At 37.7% G+C, this 27,572-nt stretch overlaps 1 protein-coding gene across 1 annotated transcript in view; it reads right to left on the reverse strand.

Moving 5' to 3' along the window:
* Positions 1-27,572, reverse strand: part of PLXDC2 (plexin domain containing 2) — a 158,443-nt gene that overhangs the window by 40,296 nt on the left and 90,575 nt on the right. The window contains exons 8-10 of the mRNA XM_009275258.2: positions 24,607-24,706; positions 14,909-15,004; positions 13,911-13,992 (exon numbers count right to left, since the gene is read on the reverse strand). Coding sequence (XP_009273533.1) covers positions 13,911-13,992; positions 14,909-15,004; positions 24,607-24,706 — 278 coding nt within the window. The remainder of the gene's footprint in view (positions 1-13,910; positions 13,993-14,908; positions 15,005-24,606; positions 24,707-27,572) is intronic.

The following is a 27,572-nucleotide window of genomic DNA, read 5'->3' on the forward strand; positions in this document are numbered from 1 at the left end:
GGTTATGTTCAAAGGAACTTAAAGTTCAGAAAGTTATTTGTTTCCCAAATCAGTATTATACTTGCATCTCATTTTTTCTCTAAAAGTGAGTCAAATTCTGAAGTCAACATTCAGCAAGAACAGTAGAGAAATTACCAAAGAATTACAGAACAGTTGGGGCTCATCAATTTCTTCATTAATTATACATATTGTTGTGATATCTGGTGGGAAGCAAGTGGTTTCATTAACGTTATATGATAATGCAGATATTGGAAGAGTTAACAGACCTGAATAGAGGGGGAACAAAAGATATAATGGTGCACAAAAAAGCCTTGATATTTAGGAAGAATACTGAGAAAACTTCGTTTATTTCCCTGAAATTGAGAATATCTCCTACAGGGAAATGTTACAGAGTCCCCACTGTTTAGGTGACTGGAAAGACTGATAAAATATATATGCTATAGAGAATCGGTAGACTATGTTGAGAAATTGAACAGTTTGCCTTATCAGGTCTTAATCTCAGATTATCCAAATTTTATGAAGAGACATGCAGGTTTCATATTTGTCTAAATAAAAATTTCTGGCAACATTTCATAGGAGTATGTGTATAGCAATATGTAAAATTTAAAATATTATGCTAACATAAGGAGACTTTTCATTTATGACCCTTCATTAAAGAGTAATATCTAGAAGGATATGAGACAAATATGATTTCAGTGATGCTCAAATTATATTGAGGAGTACAACCATAAGAGTTTAGCACTTCTGGAAAGCAGTTAAGACGATTGTGATCATTCTGGCTGTTTCTATACTAGTAAAATAAACATGCCCAGAAATGTTCCTTGGCACTGAAGACTGCTGGCACAGAATGGCCTATGCCTGAACAAGCAAACTCTCTCAACCTTGAAAAGAAGGAGGCTGTACATAAACTGCCAACTGGGAATAATCCCTGGAACAGTCCAACTCCTGCACCATGCTTGGGAACTGTTCTGGACAGTGCTCCTGGACACGGACTGAAATCATGTCAGGGAACATCGTAACTATTTAATGGCACAGAGAATCGTTTTCCAATGCCCAGGGAGCTTCCCAGGCTCTGTTTAATTTGCAAGTAATTCTATGTCAAAAAATATTTGGTATGGGAAGATGAACTACAGCTGTACAAGTGACTGTTTTGTATGACCGCTGAACTGACCATTAAACAAATCTGACTGGGACTGCCATTCTGCATTATATTTCAGCGAAACAGAAAAAGTAAAGAAAAAGAAAATTTGATATAGTGCAAAAACTTTCCATTAAAAAATCTTGATTGATTCCATTAAAAAATACTTGATTTATTTAATTCCTTGTTTATTTATTTCCCTTGTAATGAGAGCAGAGGAAATGATGAGTGAGTCACAAAATTGGTGGAAGACAGATTTCTCCATATAATGCAGTGGGTTGGATGCTTATATGAAGGGAAGAAAACTAATGCTTCCACAAAAGTACATTAACATTCATCCTATAAAGTATCCTAGAGTCAGGTCCGATAACCTGGGCTGCCTGTCTCCACAGACATGTCCTGAATTTCTGTCCTGAACTTGGAGGTCTTCTGAAATGCTTTGTTCTCAGTTTCTGTTCTTTCACTTTTTATAAACACTTGGAATAAGGAAAGAAAGGGGCAGTTGAGAAAATGATTATTTAGCCCAACAATTTAGGATACAATGGGGAGGTGGTATCTGGGTTCTGTAATATAGTCTCATGAACATTCAAATATTTGATAAAAGATACACAGCAACTCATTTCTCAGAACATACCATTTTCTGACGGTCAAGAAAGGAGTCAGGAACTACAAATTAAATTCATCTCAGACATGAAAGGGAAGAAATCTGATACCTTGCTCCTCACTAAATTAATGTTCTGCCAGGAAAGCCTATTGGACAAAATGCACCTACTGCACAATCATTATTTTTGCTAATTTTCTAATACACCATTGTTTGAAAAGAAAAAAATTCCCAAGTTGTCCAGCTGTTGTAAACAGTAAAGTTGATTTATTTCAGTCCATTGGAAAAGAAGGTAAGACAAACTGCAAAATAGCAGTAGCAATGCTCTATGTACAGCAATGCATAAAAACATTACAAAATGAGGAACTACGGATAACCAAACTAACCTGTTTCAGTACTATCCTACCTTTTATGATTAAGAATTCAGTTAGGACTACAAAACCTAATTTATTTCATTAGGACTACCTTGCTTATATATTTGGCTCATAAAGTGGGAGAACTCCTGTTGTAGGGCCTAACTGCTCTCTTTAGAAACTAAGCACCTACTTATATTTTCTTTCTTTTTTTTCCCCTTGGCTTCCATATTAGAACTTTGAAGGGTTTTTGTCTCCAAAGTTGAAACTCCTTATATCCTGCCATACTTTGATTTCAGGAGTCGTGACCAAGAACTATTTAAAAATTCACTATTTTCATTAGGGGAAGAGACCAGTTAACTTACTTCTAACTCTTCTAGTAGCACAGGAATAGTAGTTAGCATAAAATAATATAAAAACCTATATATGATAGTCAACAGAGAGAGGAGTGGATAAAAATATCAGTAGTTTAGCAACTAAAGGTAACTCTTCCAGACAATTTAGTGTTAGTTAGGTTAAGGAAAAGTTAGCAAATTTCAGAGGTGTGAAAAAGAGATGAGTTGGGACTTTACACATGCAAGAAGTGGAAGAAACAGCCTGAGTGCCAAGAAAACAATCTAAGCAGAGTAAAAATTATGCTGTAAACAAGAAGATATGTTGATATCTGATTATTTTAGGCTAAGATATATTATAGTGAGAAAACCAAAGAAGAATTTGGGACCCTGACTGCATTCTTCTGTCTTTGAACCTGTGCTCCTACAGAGGAGGTTCCTGTCTGCAGATGTCAAAACCTTCTTGAAGCTCTGTCTCTGAATTCAGGTAAAGTAGGTAAAATTTCTGTCTTACCTGGTAACTTCCCTTTCAGTGCTTTTGAAGTAATCTTTACTCTTGCATTTAAGTAAATATCTTATTTTTTATTTTTGTTCTGATTTCTGTTCTGTATTCACCTAATCATCATCCACCTATATTTCACATTACCGTACCATGCAAATTAACATCCTAACTGTTTTACATTCTGTTTATTTACCCAGTGTAATGCATGAGCATGTTGTTAAGTATAAATCTTTTAATTTGTTATCAGGAGACCTGTTTTCTTTAAGATGTGTTCCTTGCACTCTTCTGATTATACAATTAAATTCTAATAGTTACATTAGACCACCATTTGAGACATTTATTTGGGAATCAGCCAGGTTATAATGCCTGGTATAGAAACTCAGTCCTGAGAAAGCCCATCACATGGCATAGAACGATGACCAGAAGTCTAAGTCAACTTCTTAAAATGTCTAGGATACGTACAAATTGCATTCTGAGGCATCTGTCTGTGGAGCCCTTTCACAGGCAAGTGTCACCTTTCACCAGTGAAATAGGAACATGTTTCAATCCAAACTTTCTGGTAGTAGCTATCAATGAACAGATAAAAATGAAACCAAACAGAAAAGAATCTGGGGCTGCTGTGTGACTGAACGTGGTGCAGTTCTGCCAGCAAATGACTGTTTAATCCCAGAGTGAATGCCTGTTTAATAGAGCAGGGCAATACCCACTGTTATGGTTATAGCACTCAGGATAAACAAACAATGCAGAATTCAGAAGTCAGAACTCAACTCTGCTGGGATTTGAAAGATTTATGGCTGGCACAGAAGTTGCAGTTCTAGATATAAATGGTTCACTGAAGACTGAGTGGGGTTTTGTCTTATTGTTCTAATACAATAAATGAATAAAAACTTGCTAGTATGTAAAGGAATTGCAAAAGAGGTTTCTACAGAAAAGAGCTGTGCTACCTACCTATTTATCTAGTGTTTTATCACTATGGTATCTTAGGTGCATCTGCGAAACTAAACATGAAAATTAAACACAGATTTTGTGATCTTCCTTCCAAATTAATCAGCAAAAGTAAATATTCTCAAAGGTATAAATAACAGATGGATGGCTACTTTTCCTCCTCTCAATGGGATTTAAGTGCTTAACTATCCTCTGTATCTTCGATAACTACTTCCTGCAATTATAATAAAACACCTTAGGAATGTGATATATTTGATAGACCTACAGGAGACAGACTTTGCATTAAGGTCTTAAAACAGTCCAGGCAGTGGTCCTTTTTGTATTGACTATGATATCTAGGTCTTGGCTAAGCTGTGTTGCAAAATTGGATACAACAGAAACCTGCAGAGTGGATAATGAACAGAGTTTCTAAGCTTCAGAAGACACAGCAACAGCTCTGGCAAGGGAACCAATAGCTAGTGAAACCAATCTCACATTTTGAAAGGCAAATGATATGGTAAGAAATACAAACATACAATATGAGTAGTGCGAGTGATGTGGCTTAAATAAGTGGCTGTGTTTATGTCTAAATTAAGAAACTTCAAAATGCTTCCCAGTCTTCAGGTCCAGGATTTCATAGAAAATATTTCAACAGAAAAATTAGGATTTCAGAGTAATGAGAATTGTAGCAATCTTCTGCCCATTTTCTAGAAATAATTTAAAGTTATGTAACCCAGCCTTGCATTTCTTAAAAATCTGCATCAGTTATGAGCATAACTGTTGTCCTCATGTTGTTCTGAGTTATTCAGGAAAACAAAGCAAGGCATCATATGTAAAAGTATGTGACTAATGTTGCAACTGTAAGAAAACTGGCTAGTTTCTGTATGAAAGCAGGATTCAAATTCAGTTGGGTAGATATCAAATCTATTAATGATAGGATAGGGATAGTTTTAGTCTCTAGCTTGGGGCTGCCGAGAACGTCAGTGAACAGAAAGGAGGGCACTGCAGAAGAGTGTGTGGAGAAAGGAAACTTGAGGAATGAAGCTCATAAAACAAAGTTGTGCAGTGGTGCAGGAAAAAGCTCTGCCCTGAAAAACTATGCCACATAGCTCTCAGGAGGTATGTGTCCATTTTAAGATATCAGCTTTGAACCAGGCAAGGGGATGATTCTACTCTAGCAGGTCCCACACACTATCTAGTGAATTGGCTGGTCTCGCTCTGACATGTCCTAGGGCTCTGAGAGCTACTGTACCTTCACTAGAGTTCTGTTCAGAGACTGAACTTTTTAGGTTTATTTGTATTAATCATAGGAATTGTACCAGACAATCTGTGCTCAAGGGGAATTACAGAAATTCCACCATAATTCCTCGGAATCCAGCTACTAACAAATTCCACAAACTTATCAAAAAATGTAGAAAGGCTATTTATCCGCTATTTATCCATGTATCAATCTCAGTGAAAAGTTAGTTCATCTGGCTGCAGGCTAACTTCCAATAAATGCATGTTAATTGCTCAGGACCGTCTATGTTCCATAACAGTACTTTTAAATGTACCATTATGTACATTTTACTTACATGTACATCTTTACCGTTATGTATTTTTAAATGTACCTTCAGGCTCACTGAAGCTTACGCTGTCTTCTAAACGGAACTGCCATCCCACTTGAAAAGATCTATTACTATGATCTTGTGAGGCTTCTTTCATCAAACAATACCATCACTGGGCTCACTGTGGTTTGAGAAAATGCTTTGTTCATTAAGCACTTCTGTGCCACTTTCTTTTCTTGCTTTACTCCCATCAGGCTTGCCATGCATACAAAATTCTCAATTATTGAATGCTAATTTCCTAACAGTTTCTTGCAGTTCATGTGTTCGAATTAGCTTGTCAAATTAAGAGCGAGCAGCTTGGAAAGGATTTGAAGAAGTTGGGTGTGGAGCAATTTTCTGCTCAATAAAGTATAGATCTAGTTATCGTATCATTCTTATCAGTAATATATCAGGGCTGACAAATTTACACACTCATTCTTGATACATTTGTTGCACTTGATTAAAAATCCAATTGCTGTCTGAACACAATTTTTAAAACAGAAGAAAAATATGTTGCATTTTAATCAGAGCAAACTATGACAAAGGGCCAGAATTTCTACTTCTCAGATTTTCAATATGATTGCTCCATAACTGGAGAGAAACAGAATACAAGTTAGAAAAATAGAACTGATATTACTTTTCATTTATCACAGGGTAAATTTGATCTAATTCAACAATCTGCTTGTTAAGACCCAGGTGTTAGGACTCTGCCATGTTTTCATATAAAACCACTCCAGCATAAAGAACTGCTGTAGTGGAATACAAATTCTAGAGACAGGCAGAATCTAAGCACATTTCTTTCACTTTGCCTGAAGCAGCACTATGATCAGCAAATTCATGAAGTTATACACATTGGTAGATTGGAATATATTTTACAGAATACACTATATTTTAAACCTCTATCCCTTCTAAAGCATTTTAAATGAGATTTTACTTGTCATTTGTATATGAATCTATTACACTGATTGGATTATATATGCTCCCTCTGGTGGTTTACTTAATCCATACAAATGCCTCATTTTTTTTATTTTTTCAATGGCTAAGATACTGTGGCCAATTTTGTAATAACAGCACACTACTGTCAGCTAAATGGTGTTGGGATATAAACAGCCCGAGTATAAATCAGCAAGTCTACTTCCCATCTTTTAATTTGGAATTGAAATATGTAATATCCCTAAAGCAAACAAACAAGAAAAATTAAAATAGTTAAAACCAGGAAGTATGTAAAAGTGAGCATTTGAATAAAAATTGAACTCTACAAATGGTTGCTTATGAAAGTAGGGACAGGAGTAAAAGTATTTTCAGGCTAACAAAGTAAAACTCCCTTCCTTGCACTGTACTAAGTGTTTTACCACCTTGCACTGCAATGCCCAGGCTTGTTACCTCACCCATCAAACCAACACTATCTTCAGTTCTGTGCCTTCATTGTAATTTCTTTGCATAAGAAGAACTTCCAGAGCTTTTGAGGAGTGTATCTATAACACCAGAGTTAAAAACTTCTAGATTTCAAGATTTTTATTTTTTATTTTTTTAAGAACTTCATAGTTTTGGTAAAATAACCTGAAGGTCTTAGACCAAAGCATGTCGCAACAGGAGATATTCACTACATGTTCACTGCACAATTAAGCTAATGTATCTGCAGTCTCAGCTGATGAGTATTTTTGGTCCTGAACTCATCCATTACCTTTCCCTACTCCGTAATGGAATCTACAAACTTTGTTATGGTGTCAGCTATCAAAAAAACCAATGAGGGAAATGTAGATACCAAACACTAATCTATGTGTAGAGAAAGACCCTGTGTTTCTCATTTGGATTTAATTATTTTCTTTTGTAAATCAGGGGGTTTAGGTAGTCAGATTGTATGATATTTATTTTTGTGGGTTTTTTTGTAATTCTGTATGGATGGTGTTTTGCTCAGCCGATAAATATTTTAAATCACGTAAGACTGTTACTTATACTACAATATTTGATTCAACACAGTTTTTATGGAAATAGGTCTTGTCAGGTGGGACATACAGAACAACAAACAAACAAAACACCTAACCCTTTTCCTTTTCCTGATATTAAAAATTTCCAGACATAAACTCAGATTTGAAAGTTAACTAAACATGTTTCCAATTTCTTTCTAAGAGAAGAACAGACAAACAAGACATTTCAAGCTTGCCCAGAAGTTCAGAAGACAAACAATACACAACCATTTTTTATCTCAATTACCATAAGGGCACCGTGGAAAACCGGCACTTCATATTTCAACTGTAAAATGTTTTCTTAAGAACTGCAAGTTCCTAAAGATTTTCCCTTCCCCGCTTTCCAGCTAATCAGCATGGAATGCAAAACAATTTGTTTCTTTATTACCTGTTTAGATGGGAACAGTGATTATTATAATAAAAGATTAGAAGTATCAAGACTTAAATCACATTATTGTTACTATTCCCAGACACATTTCTGATTTTTCACTTTGCTCAGAACACATTCCATGAAAAACAGCCATAACCTTTTGGTTTACACAGCTAGTTCTGTTGCTGACATATGGGATTAAGCATTGAAATGAAATGTATCACAAATGGGATTCTTTCATCTTTTTAGCTCAGGATTGTTTTAAGAGTACAAGAAGCTTTGGGAGCTGTGTGCACACACATGGGCAGAATAACTCTGCCTAGAGTGCATGGAGTGTCCTGGCTCATCACTACACACAGAAAGTTCAACACGGGAATTTGTGCAGCCTGTTTCAGGGCACTTTTCAAACTGGGGGTTTGCATTCCATGGGTCAATACCATAAACTGGTATGACTTCAAACCAGATTATTCAATGCATAGTCTGGAAAACAGAGACTCTTTAAGGATAAAAGTGCATTTAAGCACTTAACATGAGCAAGATCTTTTTGTGAACTGGGACTCCCAAAGCTGAATCTCTCTTACCTTGCGGACCTGGGAAAGCCCCCAGCAGAGCTGCCTGAACAGCAGTGACGGGAGCTGACCCTGAGTCTCCAGGCAGCCGCTGCCTGAGGGTAGCGGAGCTGCTCTGAGCTGGAGCCATGCAAGGGGGTATGAGTTTCAGTGCTCAGGCTTAAGCACCTGGACATCTAATGGGCCACCCTTCAGGGGTGAATTTGGTTCAGAGGACCCATGTTCACTTACCTCCTGTGCCTCAGGGGATTCTCTGATCATTGTGAGACTGTTGTTGTGTAAAGGGCAGTGTCATGCATAATGAGTAGAAGAGCTTCATGGCACTCAGGGACTTCGCTGCTGAGCCCTGCATAGACTCAGGCAGCAGTAGATATTTCCTCAGACAAAGTGTTTGAGCCGTAGAGACCTTTTTGGTCTTAGATACTTAAGTCCAGAGTTTGGTGAAAAGGTACTTTTAGTACTGCTCTTCTATTCTGCATAACTTCCCTTGAAAACCTGAGTCAGCCAGCAAAACACCCTTGTGGGTCTAGCCATTAGCCTTTTGGGTGCCCTTGGCATAAGGCAGCCAGTTTTGAGGATTTAAAATTTGAATATACGTACTAACAGTGACAGCTGAATAAAACCATCATCTAAACTGTTCACAGCTCTTGCCCTTAGTCCTTCAGTACTCCAGTTCCCTATCTCCAGTGTTGCGATGATAGTACCACGCTAAACCTGAGGGATGTTGCAAGGATTGGGAAATGCTTTTATCCTGTGTTAATGAAGTGAAGCATGAGACACTCAAAACCTGAGTCTCCAGCATGCACAGATTGCAAGTGTGTGCTCTTTGTCTGCTTATTTCTGAACTCACTGAAATATCACTTGACTGCCAAAATCTGAGACTTTCCTGAAGTTCATCAAAACAAAACCATCAATATCTACAGAATCTGAACATAAATCTTCTCAAAACTTTGTATAAAGGTGGCTTTTAAAAATTCCTTGATCATTTAAGCATCATATTTCCATTCTATTTCAGTGCCAACTCTCTTAAACTTAATAAACACAATTTATTTCTTGGGCAATTAACTTCAAATATTTCCAAGGGAACTCACTATTTCAGTAATGTGAGCAAGTTGTACAAACTGAACCTATAATGTAACAGCAAAGTTGCCTTAAAGCTTCCAAAAACTTTCCTAGAAAATGACATCTCTAACATGCAGGCTATACCAAGTGCCTAGAGTATATAAACATTTTCAGAAGCATGAGAAGATGATATAAACAGATCTAACATTAATGAATTCTCCCAGGTTTTATATGCTGGGAAGTCAGAGATAATGAAAAGCAAATAATCCAAGTTTCAGCCACAGGTGACTAGCATGAGGCAGATGCTAAGTGCTTCTGGCATTTTATAGACATAGATCCTTGTGTAGGAGAAAGCTATGATACCATCTTAGCTTATGTATTTATAGTTAGTCTCTTTTACTTATGCAACAGTTTTACTTATGGAACAGTTATGGAACATACATAGTTAAAAAAAAAATTAGCTCCTAGGGGAATCCTCCATCTGCTGAAGTCAGAAGAAAATGATGTGCCTTTGCTTTAGTCATGATGAAACTGTATGACATACATCATATTGGATTTCAGACAGGATAGTTTGATGATCCCTTCTGAAAAGGGAAACTGTGATTTAAGCTTGTAGAGAGTGACAGGAATAGAGGATTTTGCTCTGAATCACCCACAAGAAGAACCTGCCTCTCTGAAGATTGCAGAGTTTGCACAGCAGCTGGGCTGAAGTTACAGGTAGGAAACAACCCACTGTTGTAGAATACAGTTTTTTTCATTCCAACACAGATTGCCCACATGGGGGAGTACAGTTATTCTGCAGTGGCTCTGCTGGTCAATTTTCCTTGTGCAGTTACAAGTTTTATATAAACCTTCTGTTTTTCCAACACTGTACTTTGTTGTGTGAATGATTCAATATATGGTTTAAATTTTATGCAAGGAAAAAAAACCATACAAGATGCTGTTCTTGGTAGTAATGTTGCTCTGGCTAAATGGGGTCATAACTTGTTGAGAAAAAAGGGTTGCAGAATTGGTATAGAGTTTTGCTTCCCGCTGGATGTATGTTTGCTTGTTACCCACATGGAAGTCTGTCTGCTCTGGGAGATCCCACTTTAGAGTACCGGAGTGCTACTGTGGCTCCACAGGAGGAACATCACTGTTACAGCCATATCTGACCCTCATTGCTCCCTACCGGTCTCCTCACCAGCAAACAGGCATTCTCCTTCTGCAGAAATCGGAGTACTAGATCAGTCAGTAGATTATCACTGCACTGGAAACCTGTCACTATCAAGTTCAAAGCCTTCTTCAGGCTTTTGTACCAAGGGCTAATTGCCTTCCCTGCCCTGGGCTTTGCTTACAGCCAAGAGAGACAGCTTTTGGTTTCTCATCTCCTGGACCAGCGTGTCCAGTCAACTTTGCAACCCAGAAGCACTACTCATGTATTACTCCTAAACATCTGCTTCTGCTTACTTCAAAAACCCCTATGAGCATTGATTTGAAAGTGGACTGTAAATATTAATTCTCTTTGTACTCTAGGCACTTCTGAAATGTCTAAGTTAATACTTCATGTAATGGTTTGCCCTTGTTTTTCCAAGCAGATTTTATTCTGCTGCAGCAGAGCAATGTAATCACAACAGGAGATAAAAGTCTAGGTTGATTTACAAGGCTGGTGACTGAAGAGCAGTGACACACACAAAAAGCTAGAGCACTGTGATGAAAGAACTCACAACTTTCCATCCTTTATGGTTTTAACTAGGACAGTTAGGTTTTCTTGTTGAGCAAGTGCTTCTTTATCACATGCAAAAAGAACATTTTAACACAGTGAATTTATTTTTGAGGGGAGCAAAACCACAATGTGGTGCTGAAGTAAATGATTCCGAGTACTCTCCTGTGATCCAGGCATCTCCACTGATAATGGAATAAGGCTTTTTTTGTATTTCCCTAAGATGAGTAAACATGCTGAGGAACAGTAAGGTTTTGGAGAGGCACTGGACTAGAAGGCAGGCAAGAGTATCCAGAACTGGTAGGGAGCAGCAAACTGTCAAAGCTGAGACAGGAATGAGTCCTGGTCACAATGATCCTGCAGTGTAATGTAGCCTAACTAAATAAATGCTCAGTCTTCACATTTTGGAAAGCAAGTTGCCTCTTTTCACAAAATATGTATCCACTTATTATTTCAGATCTTTTCACAAAATATGTATCCACTTATTATTTCAGATCTGTTTCTCTGTAGAACTGCATTAGTTGAAATAAGCTGCTCATTTCAGAAGCTGGAGGAGAGTGGCCAAGAAAGGCAATGGGGCCTGAGGCAGACATCACCACCAAAGCCATGTTTCCGGAGGAAATAACAATTTAAAAAATAAGGTGTAAATTCTAGTATAAAATTAAGATGTTCAGGGGACTGGACCATAGCCTCAGAGGTTTTCAAGACCCAGCTGAACAAAGTAATGAACAAACTGGTCTGATCTCATAGCTGGCCCTGCTTTGAGCAGGAGGTTAGACTAGATGACCTCTAGTGGATCCTTCCATTCTGAACTATTTTATGATTCTATACACAATTCTCCATTTGCTTAAATCTGGCTGAATATCACTCATCTTTATAGATGCAAATTGAATGGTATGAATGTTTTTAAACTACTGAAATTCACATGTAGAGGCATAATCTTAGTTTGCTTTTCTGGATCCATCCTTTCTTTAAGGAATCAACTCCAGTCCCTGTTTTTGCTGCTAGTCAATGCCCAAACACAGCCTGTCACTGAAATGACAGTCTCACTACTGTCAGTAATAGCCTAATTAACAGCAATAAAACTGTGCAGTCTATCTGCTACAGCTTGTCAAATGCACGTGTGCTGCAGCGTGGAGCCAGCTGTTTTTGGGAAACAGTGCAGGAATGCCTCACAGTAGGTTCATCTTTGATTGCAGTGTGATCTTCATAGGCAAAACGAAAAGCAAGCTTTTTTTCATACAAACTTTAATTGAATAGAAATAGGTGTGCTGAGACTGTATTTTTCAGCAGTAAATTACACCTTGCCAGTTGTGAAGGGGCAGCCACAAATTCACGTAAATACATGGAAGGGAACACAGTGCAACTACATGCCTGGTGTTGCTTCCTGCTAAAGGTGAAGGATAAAACTTTTTTAGTTCTCCACAGGGAATTTGTGCCTCAGTGAGCGAAACAGATTTTCCGGCAATACTAGAACTGAGGAAACTCAGTTCTTCAGAAACTACAGAGCAAAACAAAAGATCTCAAAGTTTGCCTGTTCTTCATAAGAGGTCTGAACTTTACCATCTCTTCAAATCTTACCTGCTAGAATTGAGTTTATCCAAAGAAATGAGAACACTGGCCACAAAGCAACAGACCTTGCTCAAACAAAAGCCGACAGATTCTCAGAGCTACAACATTTATTAATGGAAGTAGAATCAAGCAATGTTTGAAAGCAAGAAATTGGCTAAAGCAAGCAAGATCTCTTCATGCTTGCTTGCAATAGTTTTCTACAAGTATCTTGAAGATGTTTGGTATGTTTTCTGTGAAATGATTTAATTTAGCTCTAACTCCACTCAAGAGTTTTTGCAAGACAAACTGACAACAGAGTGACTTCTCAAATGACTTACTAAGGGAATAGAATTTTAAGAAAACATAATAGAAGTGACCCGAAGTTCCTAATTCTGTACCACGTTCATCAGCTATTCATCAGTTCTTCAGCATGGTATCAAATTATTACACTGTTTTAGACAGCTAATAGCGTTTTGGCCTTTTATTATGCATCCATTTTATATACAACATTTCTGAACCTAATCACTAGGGTTGAAAAACACAACAATAATAAATATCCATTACGATACTGCATTTTGTGTCAGAGGACTGGTGTTAAATAAATTCTTGTTATGAAGGTCAACGAAGGTCAGCAACTGAAGAACTTTTTGGAAAAGCTACAGCTGCAGAGTTTCCATTTTGCTGTCTGTGCTCCAGCTGCTCCACAGAGTCTAAATCGCTCCTGCTACTGACTTGACTGTCCTCATCAATGTGGCAGTAAGAGGCTGAGGAGACCCCATGTACCCACTAAGTATAATGAGAGGTTAAAAAAGAAAAGACTGAATCTTTGGATGGGTTTGTCTCCCTGCTGTTACGAGAACAAGTATGTCTTTATAGTTACATTACCACCACACATTTCCATGTGGTTAAATTATTTTTGATGAAGACAGGGATATAGGAGAAAATATGAATTTTATTATGATTTCTACTTCTTGTTCTCCTTCAAAAGGATTTTAAGTAGGGTTAAGGAAATAGGAACAAGGGCTTAAGTCCCAAAACAACTGTTTTGACCGTTCTTGCCTAATTTCTTTGCTGAAGAGAAATGGAACAATGATGTGCTGCTAGTGATCGCAACTGAGGTGTATGTGTGAATGCATGTACATAAGATCTAAATATGACAACCCTTTGTGCTGAATAACCTATGGGCAATGTTTTTGGATATCCCTTGAGCACAGCTGCATACCCATGCAAAAAAGAAAAATCCTTTTCTTTACCTTTGGAGTTTACTGCACCAGCTGCAGTTGAAACCAATCTGTGCAGTGACACAGGGACCACAGCTGGTAAACTGGAGACAAGCTGGGACGTAGATAAACAAACACAAATTATTACATTAGTCTCACAAATAATTCTCATAAAAAGCACAAAAGAAGGATACATCTTCTGATAATATATACTTGGGGACTTAACAGGTTCACATATGTCCAAAATAAGACACTAAAACCAACCTATTACAATGCATTGCACAACCGTATACACAGACGTACATTTTATCTGTAGGATTCCATTTGTATTCCATTTGTAAATGTATTCCCACTTCCACAACTGTTCATTCAGCTTCATTGACAAATTTTTATCTTTCTGCTTAATATTAAGTATGTCCTTAAATCTCTTTCTTCCCTGGCTCCAGTGTTCCTTGGTGTTGCTAACATTCAGTCATAAGCAGATAATAAGACTGACAGGAAAGTGTGCAAGAACTATAATTGGATTAGAAAAAAGAAAAATAGCTGTTTCTGTTTTTTCCACAGTAGTACAGCTGGCAGTTTAAACCCAGAGATTTCTAAACAATATAGTTTTACCTTGGACAAAAGAGGCAGATGAACTGCAAAATGTGTTTGGGGATATTCCTTTGCAATGTGATGCGCAGTACACAAAAGAATTTCTGTTTGCCTTGCAAGCATGAAAACTGCTCTTTTTTTCTTGAGGAAACACATTTAAAGGAAATATAATCATTCTTCTGAAAAAATGATTTGGCACAGGTTTCATTCAAAACCTACTGGGAGCTATATACCTATAAACTAGCTTGAGATACATGAAGATGCACTGTATAATGCATCATCCATCTGGGAATAAACCCGAGAGTGGATGAATGAATCTGGCCATGATTCCAAGCCCACAGATAAAACAGAATATTTTAAATTGTGTATGTGTTGCTGGGAGGGGAAAGGGGGGTCCTTCCCAGATCTGGCTCCTGCCCATGTTATGTTCTACTTACTTGGAAGAGGTATCATTTCAACAGCTGAGAGATTGGTAATCCTTGACATCTGTAGCTCCACCCTGTGGTACTCATAAATTGTTCTTCTACGGACATCTACCAGGAAAGAAAAATAAAAATATTTTCACACTTTACTATTTTGCAGTCTGTAGATTGTGAAAAATAGTGGATGTAATGATTGTTCACTGTTCCTTAGGTGCACACATGACACTAATTTTCCTCAAGAATATATTTTTAACTTTAGACACCATGAAGGAACATGTAAAAAGCATAGACAGAGAATTTTTCACTTGAGAAACCATCAGAGCTGACAGAATAGGTACCTAGTCCTGGTAAAGGACTGTGAAAACGTTGAGCGTGCTCTCAAGCATCTTAGTCATTCATTTAGGCAGAAATTCTAGAGAGTATACTGTCAGACATTTTAGGGTATATTTCAGACACTTGCTTTCCTAAGACATTTCTCAGCTTACAGACTTGAAAGAAATGCTTTATATGCTCACTTTGTCAGTTCTTGTCAAGATGTGCAAATAGAACTGATTTCATTGCTTAATCAAATTTGTTAGCTACAAGCTAGCTCACATCGAAATGCACTAGAACATTTTTTTCGTATTATAACATTATATTAAAGAAGACAAGACAAGTCTTCCTAAACAGCCAATGTTATGCATAATCTTTACACAAGCTGACTGCACCTAAGTTTCTCAAAGCAGAAATTCAATATACTCAATGCATTGTTCTTACGGGCTTTGAACACACAGACGGCTGTAAGACCCAAGCACAAGATAAGTGCAAAAAAATCACATAATTGTTAGTTTCCAGATCAATATCCTATCATGTATTCTGAATATTCCAGATTTTAAGTGCATGGCTGCAATGCAGACTGGTGAGCTTGTACATTTGCAAGTTAAAAGTACAGCCTCTACTGCCAATCTGACAAAATAATGATGATTTCCTGGTGTGTTGGATTCAAATTTATGTCCTTTTTGAAGGTCTGCTAAACTAATCGAAATCAATGCTAAATACAGTCACTGACCCTGTGGAATCATGCCAGAGAGGAATAAAGGGTTACATACAAAAGATTAACAGGTTACTCTGGTCAACAGCTGGTCTGAGTCTACATGCAACAGAAGAAAAGGAATTGCAGACAGCCACAAACTCAATCTGAGGCAGTCTTCTGTGTTGCCAGCCCTGTACAGATTAGGGCACACCTTGTTGCTTGGTATAAAGGCTGTGTTGCTGCAGATTGAAGTGGGCTCACATGGGCTCCCCAGCTGTTAAGCAATCACATAGCTCCAAATCCGAAGTTTTTTTCGCAGTCTTTTGTTAGGAGGGATGTTGTAGGCATTTTTCAGACAGAAAATAGAACCTGAGCTAAAATCAATCAAGCAATAAATACTAATTTTTAAGGGAAGAGAGAAAGTGCACTAGGGTGTCCTGTGGCTAAAGTGCCTCTTGGCTCAAGCAGACAAAGCTTTCAAAGAAAAGAGGGATGGCCAACCTCTAAAAGCACAAGTGTGAGAATCCCCCTTACACCACACAGAAAATAGCCATCAAGCTATTGGTGTCAGCTGGAATAAACAGGGGAATCTCTGAGGTGGGATGGGGAGGTAGAAGCAGAGCTGTGCTAGGTGGGATAACTCTTTCCTGCATCAGCCAGGGTTGCTGTGGGAGAAGCAGCTTCTCTGCCCTCTCTCACTGCGTAAGCTCTCAGGCACAGGTAGGTAGTGTCTGGCTTTCAGACAATAATATTTCTGTTTAGCTCCAAATCAGCACCTTTGCCAAGCAGTTCCTCTTGCCATTTATTTGAAGCTGACTTTGCTATGGCTTCACCCCTCCTGATAGCAGATTCCTCTTTTGGTATGAAATGCGACTATAATTGAGCTAGTTCTATGTTTTACCTACAAAGTCATTCTGACTAGTTAAAAGACAGATATGGGGATGTGCCAAACATTTACCCCAATAAATGCCTTAGCCATGTACTTCAAACCCACTGGACAGAAAGGGTCTTCAAGACAAAGCTAATCTTGTGCTGGGGTGGGGAAAATCTCTTGCCATCAGTGCGAGGTTATGCTCCCAGAACGGTAAGTCCCATAAAAGCACCTGCCAAGTCAGAGTGATCAGGAAATGTGTTTGAAATGAACTCCTGTCAATGCTGAAGGCTGTAATTTGTTTCCACGGAAATCTTTATCCTTCTGTCCAAGAAAATAAGCAAATGAATACATAAATTAAAATGGTGGGTGCTGGCACTTTAATTGAACTCCATTTCATCTCATCAGTAGTGGTACAGACTGGCATGCTATAATCCTGTTTACTCTGAACATTTCCTAGCAGACTCCTCACAGGGCTTACAAGAAATAAGGAGCTTCTGGCTTTCCAAAAATCCAGCAAGAATCAGTGCTCAGGTCACAGGCACTTTTATCTCACCCAGTGCATGAAATTTCTAAAAAAACCTGATTTTAAGAGCATTAAGTTTGTTATCAAAAAAATTGTTTCTAATCACACATAGTTCAGCATGACTGTTGATTCCATTACATCCCACTTTCTGGTAGACTCAGGTTTGATTTTTCTTCTTCAGGAGGAAGACTGTGCCAACCACAGGTGGTGAATTTGCATACGAGGGATCTATCTACTGTAAGAAACCTAAGCACAGAGAAGTATTTGCATAGTCACCTTCTAACAGCTTTGTATATATTTGCAGGCAGGTGGTTGCAAACATGAGCGTTCACATTCATCTGCATGGCCAGGTTGTAAAAAAATGCAGGTGTAGATTCTTTTGAAAGTCTGACTTGAAACACGCCATGCTTAGTTCCTCAAAATGTACTTTTTCCTCCCTATTTAGAATTCTGAGCCTGTATCCCCTTAACAAAACAGGCTAGGAAAGCTAAACTCAACAGGATAAGCAGAAAAATGAATATTCTCCCCTGACACTTTTCCCCTCAACCTCTCCACACACACTCCTGCTCCAACCCAAGACACACACTGCCTTTCACTCAGGTGGAACTTGTTCTTCTTTGACTTATGCTGTCTTTTAGCCCTTTTACAAACAAGTACAAGTGCAGAATCACAAAGAGCTTATGAGCCCATGTACTTCAGTATGCACCTTAACTTGACAAGGAGTAGTGAAATAATTTGATGTAATAACAGGCAAAAAATTAAGCATCATGTGCAGGTATTTTACTGAAAAGAGGCATTACAGAGAAGGGAGAAAAGGAAAAGGACTTTTTGCATGCATATATACTTATGAAGTACCATTCCCAGTTCTGAATTTCAGAAGATATGTATATATTCTTCTCCTAGTCACAAAAATATTTTACTTTTCTGTAGGTCTGAGTATCTCAAATACCCTTTTTAACTGAATGATATAAATGATAATATTTTATTTCAATAACAGTGTATTTTTTTACATTTGGTTTAATTTACAGCATGGTCCAAATTGTTCTTCGGTTTGTTTCTGTGGCATGTACATGTGCTATCTTTGAATATGAGGCCAAAGGTACAGTCCCAGCAGAAAAAGCTGAAGAAAACACCAGTATTACTTGAGGTAAGTACATTCCCCAGTGACCTAGAGAGATAATGTGGTGGGTCAGAAGGCCAATTGAAAGAACCCTTTCAAGGGACTAAGCAATGGACTGCTAAATTATAGATGTGCAAGATTCTGGAGTGACAAAACATTTCTATGTAGTTTTATCACAGTAGTTTTAAACTAAATAATGGCATATAAATATTCTATGAAACAGAATTTCCAGAGCTAACTAAATGCACTAAATAGGGAGAGTGCTCTGGAGATGGAGTGGTGCCAGAAGAGCACCAATGACTTCCTAACATATCTGAAGGGTCAGTAGCTAGTAATAAACCATTCTAAATAGATGTCCAACAGATGCACAATCTCTCTGGTACTTTTCCATCACATAATCACTTTTCCTTACACAACATTGCTCAGCTAAAACCTGCAACCCAGTGAAATGTGAAAATATTGGAGAAGTCAGTCTGATTGTTTAAATTATATGTTCACACAAATAAAAATCTTTGTCAGTGCAAGATTTCTAGAGAATTGAGATCAGCCATATACCCAGCAAAAACTGCTAAACAAAGCCATATGTATTCATACAGCTGTACTTTCATTTTTAAGTCTAGCTGATAGAGAAAACACAAATGGTAAGAGAGTGCATTTGATTATGCAGAAGTCAATTTGAAGCAAACAATTTATGAAACATATCCAGCTTACACTGCTAGCAATTTGTTTAAAATATAGGCGGTACAGAAGGGTGGGGCACAGCCGCTGTACTATACAGCCACTGGTTTTGCTTGATAGGGACTTTGTTTAGCACCACTGGCTGAATAAAATCTTCATGCAAATATATATTTTGCCAGCCTGGTATGTCTGATTGCCATCACCACAAAAGGCAAGGGAATCAGAATGTCAAAGCAATCTTTGTTCTTTGTTTTTAACAGCTTCATATTGCTAAACTTATCAATATTAACTAATTAATTCTCAAGGCACTGACACTGGGATCAAACATGCCTGTAATCAAACCACTACCACAATTGCTGTCGGTCATGGACTATTGCACACACGTCTGAATCTAGATCAAAACTCAGATTCCCTAATTGTATTAATTTTATTATTTGCATAAAAGTTACTGAAAAATCCTTTAAAACCTGGAAGCTACACCTCAAAGATGTATAATCTGTGAATAAGCAAACCAGTGAAGTAGGCTCTGAAAATACTCGTTTTATGAACAATGTAGAAAAAAACCTGTTCTGCACCAACGTTCTGTGCCTACCACACAAAATTTACTTTGAAACTCTCCATGTTCTTTCAGATTTACCCCAACTCCTGATGCCAGCTAGGCTGCTTTTAGTACAGGATCTAGGTGTGAAAAACATGCTTTGTCCCCTTAAGCCACCATGCACTGAACTGCCTAATTCTGAGATTGGTCAATGGCCAGTTAAGGTTTTGGCTAAAACGAGAACATTTTAAACTTTGATCACCTCATACCAGTCTCTGAAGTGCTGTTATGCCACCAAAGGCTGGCAGCATGCCCACCTCTTTCCCTCACTGCTCCTGAATTGGATATGTAGTGCCAAGGAACCCAGCTGCCTGGCTAATCCCTTTTGGGCCAGCAGACAAACACCCAGGGCTGGAGGAGCTGGCATTCTGTGGAATTAGTTACACTAGTGGAAAGCAAGAATAAATACTGCGAATTTACAGCGGTAACTTTGGGGCCCACTTTGCACAGAAGTAAACGACAACATTACCAGCAAGGTAGCAGCAAATTAGACTTTGCGATTTCCCAGATGGTGCTGCACCTTTACACAATAAATATCACAACATAAACTGCTAGTCTTCTTTTACCCTTCAGGAAGGTAATGCTAAGGTTCTTTCAGGGGCCTCACTGCTGTAAACAAACTGGAGAGAACTCTTCAGCAAACAGTTATAACATGCAGAGTTGTCACTTAATTATATGCTTGAGTTACACTACATACTAAGTGGCACTAATTGCACTGAAACTGGAATATTACCAACACATAGCTCAGCTACAATTTCACTTGTGTACACAGTGTTGTTGAGTAATTTCAGTGTCATTAAATGCTTGGTTGTCAAGGTATGGACTTCCTAAAAGAGCTGTACCTAATACAGTAGAGGCCAAGAGCATGGAGAAGTACGTCTCATTGTGGAGAAAAACCGACCCATTATCTGTAAGGGCAAGATTAGTAACTCACTGTGTAGAACCCCTGAATCTGGCACTCTCATTTTACCAATGTATTTCATGCTTTCGTGGAAAACAAAGCACAATCTGGGCAAGCTCACTGGTGGGCTTTTTCATTGCTAAAATAAAATAGTGGGTTGCAGGAAATGCTTTTCCATTTCTTCTTCATGCACAATAAAAAGCTAATTGAAAGACAAAAGGGAAGAGAGCACTGAAACAAAGGAGAGCAATGTAGTAACCCTGAAGGAAAGGAAAGATGTAGGGGAAGAAAGATGGTCGTGAAATTAGAGAGAGATCTTGGGAGTCTGCAGAAGGGAGAGCAAAGGACACCGTAGGCGACTGAAAGAAGGACCAAGAACAAAATGCCAAGGATGGCTGAGAAAAAACAAGAAATAAGAGGGAACAGGGAAGAGAAGGTGGTTGTAATGGGACAGGGACAAGGTTCCTGATGCAGTGAAGATGCTGAAGAAAAGGGAGGAGAGAAGATTTGCTGGAGGAACATGTAAAGCTATCCCCCAGCTTTGTCTTTACCAATCATGTGTTGTCTAACTGGAAGACATCCATTAAACATTCTTATTGTCTTTGTTGCAAAAGGAAAAATACTTAATGAACAAGTGTTCAGCCTGTCTGAAGAAGAAGAAATCAGGGTGGTCCCCCTTACTTATCAGACAAATCAGAAGCAGAGGCCCAGAGCCTGGCTCACTTCACTTGAATTATCTGGAAGAAGCAGAAACTTTTCCTCTGAAATTAATCAGTGGACTTAATTTGCCATTTTGCTGCCATATAAATCTCAGAATTTAGGGCTTTTCTTGTTAACCTTGGTGTCAAGCAAAAATTTGCTTCCCTTCACACATTACCATTCATTCCAAAGCACCTCTAGAGTATACACAGGCATATGTATCTATACATATAAAAATATAAAATAGTGTCCAATCTGCATCAATATTATAGTACCATATATAGGCTCAAAAACAAAGACATTGTCTATATATAAGCATTAGTAGCAGATCAAGAAAAAAAAAAATCAAACATAGAAAACAGGCAGAAAGCCACCTGCCAAAAATCTCCCATCTCCATGCTCTAACTCTTAAAAGATAAGGTAATAAAATGTAGGTACCTGTATTCTTTTAAGGACAGATAAAAGGGGTATTACTGCAAAGCCTTTATATGTAAGAGTATATTAATGAAAATAGGTATGAAATGCATAAGGTCCTCCACTTCAAAAAGTGGCTCTTCAAGAGGATCCTTTTCAGCACTCATTAAAATGCACTTTTGATATGAAATGGCTAATCAAAAAGTATGTTTTTCTCTCCTCAGAATGAAATAGTTTTGCCTGGCTTTAGAACTCACATTTCAGAAGTATTAAAAAAGTTATTATTAATGTTTTGGACAGTATGTCTGAAAAAATCTGATAAATAGTTAGTTCTAAATCTTCCAAAATTACTTCAGTAACACCAGGACTATTATACTGAAATTTTAGAATGCTGAGCATACAGAGTGCACGAAAGACATTCAGCATTTTTGAAAATTGAGAGGATATTTTTGTTCAAATAGGCTTGTGTTGCACTTCATGTTTCTTTGCTTTTCAAATGCAAGATGTGTACAAAAATAATTGACAAAACTCAAACATGAAGCAGTAGAGTTGGGGTTTTTTTTGTTTGAAAAATTTTTTTTTTTTTTTAATAACTAGCCATCAACATAAAGGGAAACTGGGTTCTCTTGATGGAAAAGTCTTTGCTAAAGTGTTAAGCAAGAACTAATAGCTATACTATCTTTGCCTTCTTTTGGGACAAACAAACAGCAATTTATATTCTTCCATTGTCCTAAGGAGCTAACAAATAAAGTAAAACAACAATTCTATCATATCACTTTTTCAGTAATTGACTAGAGCCATGGTTGATTTAACACCTCTGAAAAACAAGAATGCAAGAACACGCATATTTTAAGAGCACCTGACACTGGCTCTCTATGGGCCAACATTATTTACCAGTTCTGTCAGGGTGCTATTATGTTGCCTGTACATACTAATATAAACCTATTTCATCGAAAGCACAATTTGGCTTCAGGAAAATCTAATGCGAACTGATGGTTCCCTTGATTAATACTAGCTCTAGTGTAAGCTGCAAACTAGCAAAAATAATAATGAATTACCACCATCCACAGAACCAGTCGTTAAGGAGAAAAGCAGTGCATTACACAGAGTAATAGAGAAATAATGCTATTGAAACAGTTGCTGCAGTGGCGTGTTTTAGACTCTACCCACACTCTATTCTTCTTATCTGCCATTCCTTAAAGTAACTTAATGAACAGAGTAAGTTTAAGATGAAACACTAGACAGATTTTCTAGTAATTACAGTCACTTCACTTAGCAGAAAGTGTCATGTGACAAAAAAATTTACAGAAATAATAAAACTAGCAGCCTACAAAATAACTGTGTATTCATCAAAACCAACATTATGTAGTGGTAGTAAAACAAGGTGCATGTCTGATATAATTCTACAGAAAGAAACATTCAAACTAGAATAAAAACTCACATATACCATATATTTTACATATAAACTATGTAAATTTAAAACAAGTCCTTTAGTGTTGTTTGATGATGGAGGTCTGATGCCAAAAGACCTGCATACTGCTTGCATCTCTTACATTGAATTTCTGTGTGACTATTCTCATAAACCATTTGCACAAGTCAATCAACCTAATTTCCACCTGAATCCATTTTAGGAGCTCTTACAAGCTGAAGACTCACAGAAATATTCAGATCATTCACTTACAAACATCACTCAAACTGCTAAAATCAGTTGCCTAGAATCATTTGTTCCTAAGCACTCAAAAGCAATCCATGCAACCATAGGCACATCACAACTATCTATCATACTTCAGAAACAAATTTCTTCCAAGACCTGATCTCTTAAGGAAATCTCGGCATGCCAACCTCCTTCACACTACTCTGAGTTCACAACAAGCAACAGATGGTACTGAAATTTTCCATCTTCCCCATGGCAGGACATACAAGATGTAGGATTTACGCTCCCTCATATCAAAGACTGTTTAAATGTGATGAGGGGATAGGATGAGCTGAGACACAATGGTACCTGCAACTTCAGTGTCAGCCCCATCTGCAAACTGCCTTAAAGATGGGCTGGATCAGGTCAGTCCTTATGAGCTTTATCTGTACCCCACCTCTGTCAGGGTTCACTTTAGGAGAATACGCCTGGACTCAGCCCTAGGAGGCTGCTTCAAGTGCAGCTCCTTCCATCTACACCCTGCTATTAGAGGATCATCAAAAATTGAACTTAGCAAATTTGCTCCAAATGTATAAATAAAACCAGCACACTTGGAAAGCGAGCATACTCTCTAATGGCTAAACAACCTCAAAGGGTTCTGTACACAGTAAGTTAAAACAAAGCATCAAGGAAATCACACTTGATTTCCTACTACTCTTTTTCAGTCAAGCCACACAAAGTAGAATTAAAGCCAGAGAAAATTAAATGTCACCTGCATTACTGTTGCTATGACTATGTGAGCCCAAGATGTTACTTAATAAATACATTTCCTCTTCTTTGCTCCCACTAAAATGTATATATGAATTTGAATTTCAGAATGTAAAGTATCAAGAACTTCCAGCCTGGATATTTTTCTCTTTTTGGATAGATGATTTTTCTGAACCGGTTGCTTCTTCCCTACTATGGACATGGAGACATATTCCAGATAAAGTATCTTATGGAATACCAGATTGTGCTGGTTGACAGTTTAATTGTACATTATTTGGCTGGCCATTTACTTTTATTTACTTAATTTATCAGCTCAAAAGAAACAATGATAGAGAAAGCCACACTGGGAATTATCAAGCAAATAAAATTACACTTGAATTAACAAGCTGAAATTAGCTAAGTGATTTGTTGTGCAGCTAATCATCCTTGATGAAATCAGTTTATACTCATTTCTCAGCCTCCAAACCATTAGCACCACTACAATACTACATACTGGGAATTTGCTGGATCCTGTGCACGACCACAAATGCATCTGAGAGTCCCACTTTCACTGGGTGGTTGGTTGAACTTATCTGTGTCACAGCAGCAGGAATCTGGAAGACAAAACAGGAAGATAATGCTGAAATATGGAAGTAAAAAATTCAGACTGAAAATAACAGCACTGCCATAATGAACATTTAACCAGTGTAAATTAAAAGTCCAAAATAAATATTTTATACAATACAGCATAATATGACTAAGGATTTATTGAAGATTGAAATTACTGTTTTTAATTTTTCTTTTATCCCAGTTTGCTTTGCTTCTTATATAACAATATTCAACAGTTAGAGGTGGAACAATCATTAATGATGACACAGAAAAGGGCAGTAGTTTTCAGTAATTCATTTCCTCCAGTTGAAGACGAAGTGGGATGATGTGCTAGTATCAGACAAGGAGGAGGAGGCAATAGCTCTTGTCCACTCTTGAACACACAAACTGTCAAAGTTCAGCTTGGGATAAACATTTTAAAAGCTTATGGCTCAGTTAACTTGCACTGAAAACTTTGAAGAGCTATGTGAAGAGAACTCTGGCCCAATGATATTCATGTTTAATATGTCTTGGAATAGCAGGGAAATTATCAATGTCATGGAAAATGTGGAAAATGCCATAGACCAGTCCAGCTTTACGTAACAGAGATATTGATGCTGGGCAACATGGTTGTATGAAAATACATGTCAAGTTTGATTTCATTCTTTGGGCAAGATTGCACCTTTGGCTGATACTTGTATAGATGTAATAGCTTTAGAATTTTGTAAGGTGTTTGACTTAGTGACATGTAGCATTTATACAATATTAATATAGTTAACTAGACTGACTGATCACAAACAGCAACCATCACTAAAGAAGCAGCTCAGACTAACAGTGTGTCTTACAGTATATCTTCCTTCTCCAGACATCAGACCTAGTACTCAAAAGTTTTATCAAAGACCGGGAAGGAGACATAAATTTACTGCCTAGCGGTTCTGCAGATGACACTTGCAGAGTAAAAATAATGAAATGCCTGGATCAATTAGCAAAGTTAGACCTTGTAAAAATCACGAAGTTATAACTCAGAGAACAAAGACTGCAAGGTAGAGGTTCGAGGACCATGTTCTAGAAAGCAGCAGTTCTGGAAGGAATCTCAGTATTGTAGTGGATGAACAACTCCAGCTGTCAGAAGGGACATCGCAGCAAAAAAACTTAATTGATGTGATATTTGGTTACACAAACAGTGGAATGTAGCCTAGGAGTGGGGTGGCCATTTTACTTGTACCTGCACGTTAGATCATTACTGAAATGTTACACAAACTTTGGGAGGACCCATTTCTTTAAAAGATGCTGAAAACTTAAGAGAAGGAAGATTAAAAGAGTAATAAAAATATTTTGAAATCTTTTGCAGTTCTCAAATGCCATTAAGGGTTAAAGAGGTCTATCTGTTTGGCTTCTCAAACATAAAATGGAAAGCTGGCTGGATTGCCATAAATAAGTACTGCCATGGGGAGAAATTACTCAGGGGCTAAAGAGTTTTTTCATCTAGCACAGAAAGATATAACCAGAAGCTGGAAGCTGCAGACAGATACCTTCAAAGTAGAACAAGGCACGTTTCTATGATTGAATGTTATTAACCACTGGGATAAACTACCAAGGGAAATTATGATTCTCTACCCATTGCTGCTTTCAAATCACAGTTGGATATCTTATTTTTCAAAGTTGGCCTTCAGTTAACCAGAAATTACTAGGTTGAAGACAGATAACTGGATCAAGTGTAAGAAACTGAGATACAAGATGCTAGCTCAGCTAATCTAATAGTCTGCTCTGGCTTTACCTGTGTAAAACTACCAAAATTATACTGTTGGCCAGTATTTTTCACATAGCACAAAAATGCCAAAGTAAAAAGCTGGTGACACATCCAGTGAATGAGGATTCAGTATTGTCTACACGTCAATTAACGGCATGACTTCTGGTATTTGAGTTGAGCATCAGTAATTGTTCTTCTCCTTGTTCCCAAAATATCATTTAGCTGTGCTTTTTCCTGATTACACTGGTATCTGTCTATGAAAAGTTAAATTTGAGAATATTAACAGAAAAAGTGAGTTCTGGTGAATTAAACAGTGTCATAAATTTCCATTTCTTCTACTTGATTTAGTGACTGGTTTGGCTAGTTTATTTAGGGGTTCCTGCATACATGATCCGCTTTGGTATAACAAAAGGAATTATGTTACACCAACATGAAAAACAGAAGTGGCTTGGAAATACTGCTTGCTAATAATACATAATACACTCTGATGCAGTTATTGGAGAATATGACATAAGAAGGCTGAAAGTCATATTTTCAAAGTCTTCAAAATAAAAGACTGAGTTCAGAAAACAGTCTATAAACTTTCTCCAGCATGAAAGCATAAACAAAGGGAATTAATCACAGTCTCAGAATACTGTAGAGAAAAGCTTATATTAACTATCAAAGAAACTGTCTTAAAATATTTTGAGGAGGATACTCTAGAGAAGCTATTGAAAATCAAGTCAGAAAAAGCACTGATGAGAAGGACTCAATGACTATTTCTCTTCCAAGTTTGAGAGGAAACACAGCAGATGAAGAAAGAAATCTGAGTTTTATGGACATACAATGTAGTTGGAATTGGAATTATTTAACAAAGTATGCTGCCAAAATTGGTAACTCAAGGCACAAATTGTGCCTGATACATGAAAAGAATTATACTCATTTTTACGTGTGATTGTAAACCAGGAGAAGTTGCACTCAGGTCTCCTTGAATAAGCCTCCTTAATTTTAAGTCTAGTGCCATATCACGTTTTTTCTGAATTTGTGAATAATTGAACAATTTGCATCTTTCCCTCAAAAATTATGCTAACAACAAACTAATTATTCTCTTCTCCCCCCCCCCCCCCCCCCCCCCCCCCCCCCCCCCGCCCCCCCCCCGCCCG

The sequence above is a fragment of the Aptenodytes forsteri genome, unplaced genomic scaffold (assembly GCF_000699145.1).
Source record: "Aptenodytes forsteri isolate BGI_AS27 unplaced genomic scaffold, ASM69914v1 Scaffold336, whole genome shotgun sequence".
Lineage (NCBI taxonomy): Eukaryota > Metazoa > Chordata > Aves > Sphenisciformes > Spheniscidae > Aptenodytes > Aptenodytes forsteri.